The 15,629-nt window shown below is 44.8% G+C and overlaps 1 protein-coding gene across 5 annotated transcripts in view; it reads left to right on the top strand.

Moving 5' to 3' along the window:
• MICU1 (mitochondrial calcium uptake 1) overlaps positions 1 to 1,575 on the top strand; it is a 214,504-nt gene extending 212,929 nt beyond the window's left edge. For all 5 annotated transcript variants that reach the window (XM_043926758.1, XM_043926757.1, XM_043926756.1 and 2 more), the window contains one exon: positions 583 to 1,575. In XM_043926758.1, the coding sequence (XP_043782693.1) occupies positions 583 to 743 (161 nt within the window). In that variant the 3' untranslated portion in view covers positions 744 to 1,575. The remainder of the gene's footprint in view (positions 1 to 582) is intronic.
• The last annotated feature ends 14,054 nt before the right edge of the window (positions 1,576 to 15,629 follow it).

Genomic DNA, 15,629 nt, shown 5'->3' with positions numbered 1-15,629 from the left:
ACTCATTGTGGTTCTCCAGCAGCTGGACTGCTTCCTGCCGGTGCCTTTGCTTGTGTTACAACCACCACTGAAGTGCCTCCCCCATCTCACTCCCCTGTATTTGGCCAATTCCTGCTCATCCTTTGGGAGTCAACCTAAGAGTCACCTCCAGGAAGTCTTTACTGATCTGTAATTGTACCCTCCCCATCCTGAATTAGACATTCTTCCTCTGTGCCCCATAGCATCCTCTGTTTACCCCATTATGGCATCTACCATAATACTTGAATAATGTACTTGTCTCTCCCACGATCATGATGGTATTTCAAGGGACAAAGTCATTTTTATCTCTTTATTCTCAACACCTAGCATAGCACAGGACCTGACATATAATACAGTCTCATTCAGCTTCTGTCACACTAGACTGAGTTGTCTCTGAGTTGCAGTTGAAAACATCAAGGAAGGCACAGATCAGTTCACTTTTAGCCAAGAGAATTTAATTTGGCCGTGAGAAAGTGCTAGGCTTTGGAACCGATGTGACAGTGGAATTTTCTCATCTTTGTTCCAAGGCCTTCACTTACCTGTTGTCTTTGCCGCTTCTTCCAGGCAATGGAGAGCTGAGCAATAAGGAATTTGTTTCTATCATGAAGCAACGGCTGATGAGGGGCTTGGAGAAGCCCAAAGACATGGGCTTCACCCGCCTCATGCAAGCCATGTGGAAATGTGCACAGGAGACTGCCTGGGACTTCGCTTTGCCCAAACAGTAACCCAGAACGGCACAAGGAGCCACCTCTCCACACCGGGCACCCTGGCTCCTTGGGCAGAGCCTTGGCACAGCCTCCCTGCTGCAACTTCTGGGAGTAGTGCTCCCTTCCTCCTGGGAATGATCTTAGGATTCAAGTCTCCCCCATCCCCACGTTCTGCTAGGCTGATTCTGATCCAGTGATTCTCTCCAGAAGTTCTCAAAAACGAGCAAGTCCTAAAAGTGCATACCCTTTGCATGTTCAACACTACTATGCACTCAAGCACCTATGGATAAAGAATGCCGGCAACTGTCCACACACCTGCCAACCCTGGGAAACACCCAGTTCTCACGCCATCTTGCTGTGGATTTATATTAACAAGAACATTCCTTGCTTCTCCTCCTGCTGGTGTTTTTAAGCTACAAATTTGGGAAACCTCTGACGGAAAAAGGAAATCAGTGATGAGTGATAACGAGGATGACCCAGACCCGAGTTGGCAGGAAGCCTGGGCCCGAGGATGGATTTGTGTCGGTCCCCAGGGTGGCTCTGAGGCCTGCTCCGAAAGGCCGTGTGCACAGTGGGAATGGAGCGAGGTTAGGGATTTAAAGCAGCTGCTCCGTGGCTGTCCCCACTCCCTTCTTTTCCTCTCAGGCTCCCTAAGGAGACCGCAGCACGACTGTGCTTATGAAGTGAACAGCAGTTGAGCTCACGTTCCGTGCAAGTGCCATTTCCCCTCCAGGTGTGTGCCTCTGGAGCCGAGAGCTCAGACCTGTCTGCCCTCTGTCTTAAACACTTGTAAAATACCACTTTAATTATAACAGTTTGCAATAAACAACGCCCCCTCCCCCTGACAAAGGCTCCTGTGTCCTTTATTTTAGGATCCTCCAGGGCCCTTTCCATGTCACTTCTCCACTGGCTTTGAGATCCTGCTAGCAACAGACCTATTTTCTTTCCACTGGAATCTGGTTCTTCCTATTGAGAGGACACTTCAGGCATAAACAAAAAGTGAGGGGATCTGGAGGTTAGTGGTGGCATTTTTCAACGTGGTTTGGATAGCATTTCATCCTGGACCACTTTAGGTGGTCCATAATCATGCCCCACGATAAGGAACTAAGATAGGGGTGGTGGGGGATATGAGACATTATCTGGTACGGCAGATGTCAGTGTTAAGAACTATAGCAACTGGGAATTCCCTGGTGGTTCAAGGGTTAGGACTCCACATTCCCATGCTGAGGGCCCCAGTTCAATCCGTGGTCAGGGAACTGTTAGCAAAATTCCACAAGCCTTGCAGCATGGCCAAAAAAAAAAATCCATAGCAACCAGTGTTTTCTATGGATTTAGCTCTGCCTCTAACTCAGCGTGACCTTAAGCAAGCAACCAATTTCCCATCTGTTTTCTCAACTACAAAATGACAGATAGGGTTGAGCTTAATGGGCTTAGAGGTTTCCTCCATGTCTAGAAACCTCTCCCTCAGCTCTTCTCCGGAGTACCTCCAAACTCCAGAACCTCCATGTAATGCTCCCTGGCAGGATAGGGTCTCACTGCCAATGTAATAGAACCACAATACCAAAAGCCCAGTGCTTCCCTGGAATCCTAGAAGCTGGTAGGGAGTGTTTATCAGCAAGAGAAGAGCAGAGATGTGGACAGTGCCAACCCCAGCATTTTCTCCAGAGCGGTTTAATAACTCTAGTCATAAGATCTTTTCTGGGAGCAGATTAGATTATCTCTGAAAGGAGTTTGCCAGTATCTTCCAGTCTGTGCTTTCTTGGGGTACGTATTCTTGGTACCCAAGTGTAGCCTGTGTCTTGCTCATTGTCCCAGGGCTGAGGATCAGCAAAATGTGAGCTTTTTCTTATATTTGTCCCATGGTTCCCAGATCACTCTCTTTCCCAGTCCTTTTCTCTCCAGGCTGAAAGAAGAGTCCCATTCACAGCCTCTGTGGGGCATTCATTCCCTCACAGAGAGACCTGCCAACTGGCCTGCGTTCACCGAAGCTGAACACCAGAGCACAGAAGGACAGAGTAAGGATCTCACCCACAACATCTTGACACCCGGTGTCAAGAGCACATGGAATTCCAGCTGAACTCCCATTAGCTCCTAGGAGAGCCTGAGGAAGCAGAGGAGGTACAGATGCTCAAGAAGATGGGATAGCCACACTCTGGCACAACAGGGCAAATGTGCAGGTGAGAGGTACAAGTTTAGTCACCCAGAAGAGACCAGATGCCCCAAGGAAGGCTTTGACCAAAGACGCCTATGAGTAGGCTGAGAGGATTTTAACAGGCAGAGTTGGAAATACAGAAGGCTGATTCGTGGTTCTCCTTTTATTCCCATTGTTTTTCTACCTAGATAGGATAAACTTCCCCTCTGCCATCAAGAGTCACATCAAACTGTCCCTTTGTTGACCCTCTTCCAGACAGGATTAGTAGCCCCCTCCATTACCTCCCAAGGATCACTTGCCCACCTATAAAAACACTGCTGTAATTTGATGTAATTTTTGTGAGATTGTCACCCACCAAGTTCAGACCCGAAGCAGTGACGTGATCAAAGGAACTGTCCACCACCAAAAGCTAATTTTAAAATATTTCTCAGACAACGTAGAGGTGATACTAGCAATGCCTCAGTAAATTCCTCCTGAGGTAGACTGGAATCTGGGACCCTTTCCCAGAGTGCTTGCACTTGCAGCTAGACAAACGTCTCCTTGAGCAACAGAGTGCAGAGAAACTACAAGGAATTAAAAATAACAGCATGCCTGCCTCAATCCGTGCAGTTATAAACAATAAGATAAAAAGCTACAGACCAACTGCCACTTAGGTGCCAGGAGCAAAAGCAGAGTACTGTGCATGGTCCTGCACACAGCGCCTTCAAGGGAATGGGCAGAACACCGAACCCGCCCTCCAGCCCCAGCTATGAATCCGCTCCTACTCTCACCCCATTGAAGGAACCAGCCTGCCCTCCATGGGAGAGCGGGCAAGGGCACCTATTACTTGTTCTTGCCCTTTTGTGCTAGTGTAAGTCCCAATAAAGCCTTGCCCGAATTCCTTATCTGGCCTCTTATAAATTTCTGTTAAAGAAGCTAGGGACCCAGGTCAGCTGCTGCTGCTGCTAAGTCGCTTCAGTCTTGTCTGACTCCATGTGACCCCATAGATGGCAGCCCACCAGGTTCCTCTGTCCCTAGGATTCTCTAGGCAAGAATACTGGAGTGGGTTGCCATTTCCTTCTCCAGATCAGTGACACTCCTAAACACACATACACACAAAAGTCTACTTTTTGTTCTATACTCCTTAAAAAAAAAAAAAAAAAGATTTCCCTGATGGTATAGTGGGTAAGAATCCACCTGCCAGTGCAGGAGATATAGGTTCGGTCCCTGGTCCAGGACGATTCCATATGCTGAAGAGCAGCTAAGCCCGAGCACCACAATTACTGAGCCAGTGCTCTAGGGCCCACGAGCCGCAACTATTGAAACTGTGAGCTTCAACTGCTGAAGCCCCTGCGCCTAGAGCCTGTGCTCTGCAATAAGAGAAGCCACTGCAGTGAGAAGCCCTTGCACCACAACGAAGAGTAGCCCCCACTTGCAGCTAGAGGTAATCCTTCACAAAGCAACAAAGACCTATCACAGCCCCCCCCAAAAAAACTTGTTTTAATATTTAAAAGTAAAAAGAAAAAATAATAACTCTGCACTTCTAGCCCTTAGGCTTTGGACAGGAAAAGAAGCTGCTGGGCTTCCTTTATGGGCTCAGATGGGTTTCCTAGATGATCTAAGAGGAAGCAGGGAGAATGTGGAGACAGTAAGGAAAGAGCATAAGAACATACATAATATTCAAAAATCATCATTTTATTAGCATTTAGTGCCCTACCTAGGTTTAGGTCTGATTGGAATGTACACACCGAATCAGACTATGAGGCAAAGGGGAAGTCCAAGCAATGATCGCTACTAGATCAGGAGGAAAGGACAGCAGCATGGGAGCCAGGAGCCAGGTCTACAGGCCAGAGCATCCTCTCCAAGCCCAAGCACAGCCCAAGCCAGGTAATGTGTCCCAATAAGCAGCTCAGAAAAACAACGGGGAACAGAGTAGTTCAGCTTTCAGGCTTTGGGTGCCACCTGCTGTCAAGAAGGCTCAGCGCAAGGGAGTCAGTGAGCTGGAGCAGGGTAGGGGAATTGGCTGGAGTCCAGCCTGGCCCCAGTCCTGCTCTGGAGCATAGGCCTCGCAGGGACCTGGGTGGCATGGGCTGGAGCTGGATGAACAGCCAGTGATGGACCATAACCATAAAAAAAAAGATGTAGTGGATATGATGATACTCCTGAGGGAAGGGAAGCAGCCGTGTATTGTTCTCTGTCGCTCCAGAATGGGAATTTTTACCAGCAAGTGAGAGGGTAAGAGTCATGTGGCCGGGCATTGAGCAGTCTTCAAGGAGTTTACAGAAGGAAATTCAAAGTGAGAAGAAAAAAAAAGCAGTAAGTTTAAGTGTAAGCTGTGTGAGCGCACTTAGAAAAGCAGAAGGCTATCTAATCCAGATTGGAATTTCAAGACAGACTTGCCGAGAATTTTTTTTAATTAAAAAAATATGAGACCTGATGGTTAAGTTGTTGTTGTTATTCAGTTGCTCAGTCCTGTCTGACTCTTCAAACCAATGGACTGCAGCACACCAGGCTTCTCTGTCCTCTGTCTCCCAGAGCTTGCTCAAATTCATGTCCATCAGGTCGGTGATGTCATCCAACCATCTTGTACTCTGCTGTCCTTTTCTCCTCCTGCCTTCAATATTTTCTAGCATCAGGGTCTTTTCCATGAATTGGCTCTTCACATCAGGTGGCCAGAGTATTGGAGCTTCAGCCTCAGTATCAGTCCTTCCAATGAATACTCAGGGTTAATTTCCCTTCGGATAGACTGGTTTGATCTCCTTGCAGTCCAAGAGACTCTCAAGAGTCTTCAACACCACAGTCCAAAAGCATCAATTATTCGGCACTCAGCCTTCTTTATGATCTGACACTCACATCCATACATGCCTACTGGAAAAACCATAGCTTGACTATACAGACCTTTGCCAGCAAAACTATGTCTCTCCTTTTTAATATGCTGTCTAGGTTTGTCATAGCTTTTCTTCCAAGGAGCAAGTGTCTTTTAATTTCATGGCTGCAGTCACCATCCACAGTGATTTTGAAGTCCAAGAAAATAAAGTCCATCACTGTTTCCATTGTTTCCCCATCTGTTTGCCATGAAGTGATGGGACCAGATGCCATGATCTTAGTTTTTTGAATGTTGAGTCTTAAGTCAGCTTTTTCACTCTCCTTTTTCACCTTCATCAAGAGGCTCTTTAGTTCCTCTTCACTTTCTGCAGTAAGGGTGGTGTCATCTGCATATGTGAGGTTACTGATATTTCTCCTGGCAATCTTGATTCCAGCTTGTGCTTCATCTGGTCCAGCATTTCACATGACGTATTGTGCATAGAAGTTAAATAAGCAGGGTGACAATATACAGGCAAGACATACTCCTTTTCCAATTTTGAACCAGTCCGTTGTTCCGTGTGTGGTTCTAACTATTGCTTCATGACCTGCATACAGATTTCTCAGGAGGCAGGTAATGGTCTGGTATTCCCATGTCTTTAAGAATTTTCCACAGTTTGTTGTGATCCACACAGTCAAAGGCTTTAGTGTAGTCAATGAAGCAGAAATAGATATTTTTCTGGAATTCTCTTGCTTTTTATATTATCCAACAGATGTTGGCAATTTGATCTCTAGTTTCTCTGCCTTTCTAAATCCAGTTTGTACATCTGGAAGTTCTTGGTTCACGTACTTTTGAAGCCCAGTTTGGAGGATTTTGAGCATGACCTTACCAGCATGTGAAATGAATGCAATTGTGTGGTAATTTGAACATTCTTTGGCACTGCCCTTCTTTGGGACCATTGAGTAGGAGTTAATAAAGCGGGGAGTAGGAGTGTTTGGGCAGAGGGAACAAAGTATGCAAAAGTCCAAAGGCCAAAAAGTATGTCTCTGGGGATGGAAGATCTAGGATGTATCCAGGAAATACAGACTGGAAGTGATTTTGTGACCCAAGGATTAATTAAGATTGGTGGTCATTCACAAAAAAGATAAGAAATACAGATGGGCATTTTGAAACACACTTATAGACAACTAATAGGTTATAGAAAACATCATGATGGAAATTTTAAAATACTTAGAATTGAATATGATAATGAAAATACTAGATATGAAAACTTGTCAGACACAGTGAAGGGGAAAGTTAGAAACATCTTAACAACTTCCATACTTATTTACAGAAGATGGGCTGACAATTAATAAGCTAGACATCTGCCTCAAAAAGTTGGAAGAAGAACAACAGATTAAAATCCAGACAAAAAAAATAACAAGAGAAAAAATAAATTTTAAGAATTTTCAAATGTATATAACTAGAAACTATCACAGTTTAAAAAATAATACTGTGAACAACTTAATGCCAATAAATCTGAAATGAATAGCTGCCTAGGAAATATAACTTACTAGACACAATAAAAAAATAAAAATCTGAATAGACTATGAAAGTGAAAGTATTAGTCACTCAGTCATGTCTGACTCTTTGCAACCCCATGGACTATAACTCTCCAGGCTCCTCTGTCCATGGAATTCTCCAGGCAAAAATACTGGAGTGGGTAGCCATTTCCTTCTCCAGGGGATCTTCCCAACCCAGGGATCAAACTTGGAATAGACTAACCTATAGTAAATTGATAGCATCACCAACTCAATGGACATGAATTTGAGCAAACTCCGAGGGAGTGAAGGACGAGGAAGCCTGAAGTGCTACAGTTCGTGGGATCACAGAGAGTTGAACATGACCTAGAGACTGAACAATGACAATAGTAAATTGAATCAGTAGTTAACAATCTTCTGATAACAAACAATACCAAGTCCAGATGGCTTTACATAAGGATGAAAAGAAAAATAGAACCAAGTTCTATAGGACCCCGATAAGAGTTTGGGCTTCTGTCTTAATGCCATGTAGGAGCCACTGAAGGTTTTAAGCAGGAAGATGACATAATGAGCTTTGCATTTTGGAATGATGACTTTGCCTACAGTGCTACAGATGGATTGGAGCAGGATCCAGGTTGGAGACTGCTATAATAATCCAGTTAACAGACGCTGGAAGCCTGGATCAGGGGAATGGCTGCAGAGTTGGAGAGTTGCTAACAGATTTGGAGATTTGAAAGATATTTCAATCACGCCTGAGGTGAGGCGTGAGGATGAGGTGTTCAAATCAGAGGATGGTGAGGGAGAAGAAATAACTCAGCCTGAAACCCAGATTTGTTTGCGTAACTGCATATGTGATAGTGCTCTTCAGGAGGGTTGGGAGGCTGAGAGAACCAGGTTAGGGTGGAGAATGATGAGGCAATTTTTTGATATGACGAGATGCCTGAGAGAGATCCCAGTAGAAATATCTAGTACGTAGATAGATATGTGTGGACCCAGGAAGGGGGTCTAGGGAATCTCCTAACCACCTGGGTTCTCCCAATTTCAAGACCAACTAACCACGAACACATAAAATCTGAATCAGTGTCTTAACCAGCTCCATCTCTTGCCCAACGGAAGCTGGAAATAGAGGCCATCGAAAGGAGTTTGAATCAAAAGAACCCATACTTGGTGGGATATCCCTGAAGCAGACATGTTTGGTAGAAAGGGCTTCAAGTGCCCTTATCCTCCAGCCTCTGGCTGTCCACAGTTGTGAGGCCTCCTCCTTCTCTAGGGAGAAAGAGCAAATGACTGAAGTGGAGATGCAGAGATGCTGTAGGGAAATTTCTTGTGTTCACCCAACAAATAGTTTGTTAAAGCTCAGACTGAAAATTCATCAGTCATTCACACTCAGGTGAATTCTACATCATCTTCAATGCAAGGTTTAGTTTTCCCTCTCTATTTTTTTAATAGGTGAACATTCACATGTTTCCAAAATCAAACTCATATTTTAAAAGCATACATTGGAAAACCTTATGCTCAACCATTCACACAGCTGCATTTCATCACTTATCAATAAAGGGTAGATTCTTCAGAGACATTTTGGAGCCTAGAACTCTCTGGAAGGGAGGCCTTGGTGGGTCACATTTGGAGGCAGCCGGGGACACTGGGAAGTCAGAGAGCAAAAGAGCAAAGGACAGGAAACAGGGGACATTCCACTGACTTGGCAATTCTTCCTGAAGCCTTAGGAAGGAATTTACCCTGGCTAGCTCAGGGAAACTCTGGATCAAGTGTTTGGGAACAGAAAAACCTGTCATTTATTCTACTCATTTAACAAATATGTATTGAGCCCCTATTCGGTATCAGGCTAGTGATCTGACCATGGAGAGTATGAGGGCAAGACCTCCATCCTGGTTTAGTATGAGACAGGATGTAATCAGACTCACAAATGAAGAGCAGCAACTGTGCAAGGCAGCCAAGCCGGGTTTCCGTGGAGGGGTCAGGTTTAAGTGCTGTGGGAATTCAAAGCAGGAGAGCTCTTGGAGAGTCAGCCCTTTCTCAGCCTCGCCCTCCGACGTCATCTCCCCGAGGAAGGCTTTCCCCTTCTACACACACAAGTAACAACTCCCTCTTCTGAGCCTCTTCAAGTTTACACCCAACCCCACTGTTGCACTTACCACACTGTCCTCTTTTAATTCTTTTAACACCTCTCTTGCATACATGCATGATCAGTCGTTCAGCCATGTCTGACTCTTTGCAACTCCATGGACTGTAGCCCTCCAGGCTTCTCTGTCCATGAATTTTCCAGGCAAGAATACTGGAGTGGGTTGCCATTTCCTACTCCAGGGGGTCTTTCCAATCCAGGTTCAAACCCACGTCTGCTGCATTGGCAGGCAGATTCTTTACTACTGTGCCATCTGGGAAATGAATACCTCCCTTGCTAGATTGCAGACTCACTGATGCCGGGTTCTGTCGTTTATTCACAGTGCATCTCTGAATCCCTGAAACTCTAGAGTTCCTGGCTTTCAGTATAAACATCTGACTTTCTGTTTGTTGATGTTGTTTTGGGAACTGCCTCGGGTCTTAGTTGCAGCATGTGAACTCTCAGTGTGGCATGTGGGATCTAGTTCCCCACCCAGGGATCCAACCTGGGTCCCCTACACTGGGGGCTCAGAGTCTTAGACACTGGACCACCAGGGAAGTCCCAAACATCTGACTTAAATTAATTCCATCTCTCCACAGAGGAGATAGAGTTTAAGCTTAGTCCTGAAGAACTAGTTAGATTTGGACAGGTGGCGTTAGTTGTAAAGAACTCTCCTGCCAATGCAGGTGATATAAGAGATGTGGATTAGACCCCTGGGTCGGGAAGATCTACTGGAGAAGGAAATGGCAACCCACTCCAGTATTCATGCCTGGGAAAGCCCATGGAGAGAGGAGCCTGGCAGGGTACGTCCGTGGAGTCACAAAGAGACACAATTGAAGCAACTTAGCACGCACACGCAAGAGATATTTAAGGAGGACTGGCAGATGGATAGGGGTGGGGTAAAATGTATCTGAAGAGAGATGAGGCGGGAACCATGGGAGATCAAAGCATAAGGTCAGACTGAATTCTTGGTATCCTCCGAGAAATCTGGAGGTGGGTGGTCACCTAACACAAGGGCTGTTTCAGCTCTGGGAGCAAAATGAGAAGCTGAGATTCAGTGGGAGATTCATTTCCCCAGTGACTTCACCTGGATATCTGTGGAGGCAATTAAGGATAGTATGCCTCTTTTCAGACCTCATCCTCCCATCCATACCACGATTCAGCTAATCAGGATATAATTTCTAATTTTTTCCTTAGATCAACATCATGACATCTTGATTTCAAGAACTATCAAGGAGAAACTAATTTCAAGTCACCCTGCATATCAGTTCCATTTTTAAACAACATCTATAGACCAAGGACAATAATATTTAACATAAACTGAGCAAAAATGTGGCTCTCTTCCTGGCCTTTGAACTCGGAAAGGACCATAGAAAGTCAAATTGCTTCTGCACAAAAAACATGGCACCTGGTTTGGGATTTTTAGGAAACAGCAAGAGTGATTACATAGGGGTTGGATAGACCAGCATTCAGGCTCAATCTATAATCCCTTCTGAAACAATACATCCTTTCTGAATCGAAACAGTTCTGTGAAATAAGGCAGGAAAATGTCCTACCATGCACAGACTCCCACCCTGCCCACATCTCCAGATTCATACTACTCCAGACCCTGCCAACCAAGCCGAATTATTGACCATGAACTCAAAATTGATTTGCCTTGTGGGAAAGAAGAGGTGGGCTTACCAGCCAATAGCTGAGCAATCAAAGTCCAGTTCCTTAACACAACAAGTTACAGGCCACCTTTTACATACACGCACCCTCTTCACAAAATGAAGTGCCTGTTGTCAGCCCAAGGAGGGGGGACCTCATGACACTCAGGAGATGGAAGCCACACTTAGCAGGAGAGGGGACAACCTGGGCCAACAAACCTCAGAGAGGCTATTTGACAGTGTCCTAGTGTTTATCCTTTAACACATGTGAAGGACCTAACAATTTGTGGAGACCTTCACTTTCTCTACGTGTGCATGTGTGCGTGCTAAGTCATTTAAGTTGTGTCTGACTCTTTTCAACCCTGTGACCTGTATCCTGCCAGGCTCCTCTGTCCATGGGACTCTCCAGGCAAGAATACTGGAGTGGGCTGCCATGTCCTTCTCCAGGAGATCTTCCCAACCCAGGGATCGAACCTGCTCTCTAAGTGTGTTGTTGTTCAGTTGCTCAGTCGTGTTTGACTTTTTGTGACCCCATGAACTGCAGCACGCCAGGCTTCCCTGTCTTTCACGATCTCCCTGAGTTTGCTCAAACTCACGTCCATTGAATCTGTGATACCAATCATCTCGTCCTCTGTCATCTCCTTCTCCTCCTGCCCTCAATCTTTCCCAGCATCAGGGTCTTTTCCAATGAGTCAGCTCTTCACATCAGGTGGCCAAAGTATTGGAACTTGAGCTTCAGCATCAGTCCTTCCAATGAATATTCAGGGTTGATTTCCCTTAGGATTGACTGGTTTGATCTCCCTGCTGTCCAAGGGACTCTAAGTGTAGGGCTGTCTTATTGAAACCCTTCACCTCACAGATTAGGACTTGAACCCATGTGCCAGGATTTGAACCTAGCCAAAACCCAGCTTGGGACTAACCCACGTGGCTGGGCCAAAACCCACGGTGTTGCAATTGAGATCACACATGTGGTTTCTGGACCTAATGAAGCTCAGGTTCTCAATTCTCATCACAGAAAGAATTCAGTGACAGACAAAGTGATAAGTAATAAGTGGATTTACTTAGAGAGAAACACACTCTGTCTTTAGAGTGTGGGCCACTCTAAAGACAAAGAGCAATCTCTAAAGGCAAGAGTGGTCTTCAGATGTGGTGTGGTTAGCTTTATGGGCTGGGTAATTTCATAGGCTAATGAGTGGGAAGATTATTCCAACTATTATGGGGAAGGGGTGGAAATTTCCAGGAATTGGGCCACCACCTGCTTTTTGGTCTTGGAACCACCTATGGATGTGTCATTTATCTTGCTGGTGTGCTACAGTGAGCATATACTGAGGCTCAAGGTCTACTGGAAGTCCATTTGTCCATCATGGGCCTATTCGGTTCTAATCAGTTTATGTCACACGTTCGGACTATGTTATTCTTTTAACTTTTGTGTCCTGCCCCCTTCCCTCCTGTTTCATTATTAAGGAGAGGCTGATTAAGGAGAGGCCAATAGGGAGTATTGGCCAGCTTAGAATCTTCATGGGGAAGTAAACAATGAGAATGCAAAGGAAGGTTGGATGTGAAGAAATTTCCAAGGGTGAACATGTAGCCAAGGAGGCCACAACCTTGCTTCTTATTACATTGAGGAAATAAGAGCAATCTGAAAAGAACATCCTTGTGTTCCCACTTCCAGATCTGCCAGCTGGCCTGCAGTATACCTAACCATACTGCCTCCCTCCTGAAAATCAATGTCATCCATGTCACTGTCTAAAGCCATGCAGTCACCATGCCCCATAGTCCACTGCCTCTGTCTCTTCCTGTTGTCTCCTCTCTTTCCTTTTACCAAAATCTCTTGACAGTTAAATAATTCCTATCACAAAATGCTATAATATATCCCATCTCAAAAACCAAAACCAGGATTTCCCTAGTGGTCCAATGGTTAAGACTGCTGGGGGCCTGGGTTCAATCACTGGTCAGGAAACTGAGATCCTTTGTGCCAAAGGTATGGCCAAAACTTCTCCATATTCTTCCTCACTTTCCCATTCTTCATCCATTTCTTCCTCACTCTCACTCCCTTTATTCATTCCTGTCAGACTTTTACCACTACCATCCACTGACAGCAACCCCGTCAAGGTCACCCCTGACCTCCACCTTATAAAATCACTGGTCATTTCGCAGTCCTCACAGTGCTTGGTCTCCTACATGGTTTGCCGAAATTTGCCCCACCCCCACCCCCGGCGTCCCTCTTGAAACTTTTGTTAAGTGAAAGTAATTTTATCTTATGAGTTACTTTTCTTCTCTTCCAGACATCTAAATATGGGCATGGTAAAGGGCTCTACCCTATCTACAGTCACTTTCTAGGTGCATTTAGTTCCATGGCTTTAAATACTATTTACATGTCTTTGTCTACCTAGTCCTGAAACTTTAAATATCATTTTGAAATCATTTACCTCAGACATGGGATTTGAACCCATATGACTGGGACCTGAAGCCAGCCAAAACTCACAGTACCTCGTTTCAGGTCCTATGAAGCTCAGGTTCTTGATGTCTCATTACAGAAAGAATTCAGTGAGAGACAAAGTAATAGGTAAGAAGTGGATTTATTCAGACATAGAGAGAAGCACACTCCACAGACAGAGTGTGGGCCATCACAGAGGGTGAATGCGGTGGCTGTGAAATGTGGCATAGTTAGTTTTTATAGGCTGGGTAATTTCATATGCTAATGAGTGGGAGGACTATTTCAACCATTTTGGGGATGGGGCAGAGATTTCCCGGATTTGGGCCACCGCCCACTCCTTGGTCTTTTATCAGTGACTTGGAACTGTCATGGCACCTCTGGGTGTGTCATTTCACTTGCTGATTCAGAATCAAGGTCTAGTCTTGTCTACCATCTTGGTCCCATTAGATTCTAATCAGTTTATGTTGTGTCCTTGGGCTATGACATTCTTTCAAAAGTTGTGTCCAGCTGCTTCCCCCCCGTTACAATTTATATATACTGATAATTTCCAAAAATATATTTCCAGCCCCATCTTCATCCCTAAACCTTATATATATACAAATTTCTACTCTACATCTCCACTTGACTGCAAAAGACATCACGAACTTAAACCACCCTAAATCAGACATCTAATATTTCTCCTACCAAAGTGCTCCTCTCATGAACTTCTCCCAGTTTCAGTAAACGGAAACAGTTCTTCCACCTACTCAAAGCAAAATCTTGGAATCATCCTTGACTTCTTTCTTTCTGTCACATTCCACATCCAGTCCATTGGAAAAATAATCTTGATTGCCTTCAAAATACATCCAGAATTTGACTACTTCTCACCACCTCCACCATCGCCTTTATCCCAAGTTATTATTAATTCTCACCTAGATTATAGTTCAGTTCCCTTCAGTCGCTCAGTAGTGTCCGACTCTTTGCCACCCCATGGACTGCAGCACGCCAGGCCTCCCTGTCCATCACCAACTCCCGGAGCTTACTCAAACTCATGTCCATCGAGTCAGTGATGCCATCCAACCATCTCATCCTCTGTCGTCCCCTTCTCCTCCTGCCCTCAATCTTTCCCAGCATCAGGGTCTTTTCAAATGAGTTAGCTCTTCACCTCAGGTGGCCAAAGTATTGGAGTTTCAGCTTCAAAATCAGTCCTTCCAATGAACATTCAGGACTGATTTCCTTTAGGATGGACTGGTTGGATCTCCTTGCAGTCCAAGGGACTCTCAAGAGTCTTCTCCAACACCACAGTAGTAATGTCTCTGCTTTTTAATATGCTGTCTAGGTTAGTCACAACTTTTCTTCCAAGGAGTAAATGTCTTTTTATTTCATGGCTGCAGTCACCATCTGCAGTGATTTTGGAGACCCCCAAAATAAAGTCAGCCACTGTTTCCACTGTTTCTCCATCTATTTGCCATGAAGTGATGGGACCGGATGCCATGATCTTTGTTTTCTGAATGTTGAGCTTTAAGCCAACTTTTTCACTCTCCTCTTTCACTTTCATCAAGAGGCTCTTTAGTTCTTCTTCACTTTCTGCCACAAGGGTGGTGTCATCTGCATATATGAGGTTATTGATATTTCTCCCGGCAATCTTGATTCCAGCTTGTGCTTCATCCAGCCCAGCATTTATGGATTATAGTAGTAGCCTCTTAACCCTTATCTGTTGTAAGACTCTTACCAAATCTCGCTGGGGAGGCCACATAATATAAGGACTGAGAAATGACTGATGGATTCGCCAATGCAGGTCATTAGTAACGTTAGTAAGACTGCTTTCACTGGATTGATCAGTAATGTGGAAATCTGACTGAACTGGATTCCACAATACAGTGGAATTCTATATGCTCCTTGTTGATTTATAATAACTCATCAAGAAAATTCTCCTTCCAGAGTCTTTGTATTTGCTCTTCCCTCTGCCTGGACCGCCTTTCTTCCAGGTAGTCACATGTGGATTATCTGCTCTCTCTCCTGAATTCAGATTTCTATTAAAATTACAGCTTCTGAGAGATTTCTCCTATCAGGTTATTTAAAATAGCACCATCCACTCTCAATCCCTTTACTTCTTTATCTTTTTTTTTTTCCTTCTTAGCATTTATCACTATTTGAATATATCTCTTTATCCGACATCTCCCCACCCCCACTACACACACTAGAATGTAGGCTCTATGAGGGCAGAGACTTCTGTTTTCTACCATTTACCTAACCTGGCAAATAG

Source organism: Cervus elaphus, chromosome 15 (assembly GCF_910594005.1).
Source record: "Cervus elaphus chromosome 15, mCerEla1.1, whole genome shotgun sequence".
Taxonomy (NCBI): domain Eukaryota; kingdom Metazoa; phylum Chordata; class Mammalia; order Artiodactyla; family Cervidae; genus Cervus; species Cervus elaphus.
Note: the sequence above shows the minus strand (reverse complement) of the source record. Positions and strands in the feature narration are given on the sequence as shown.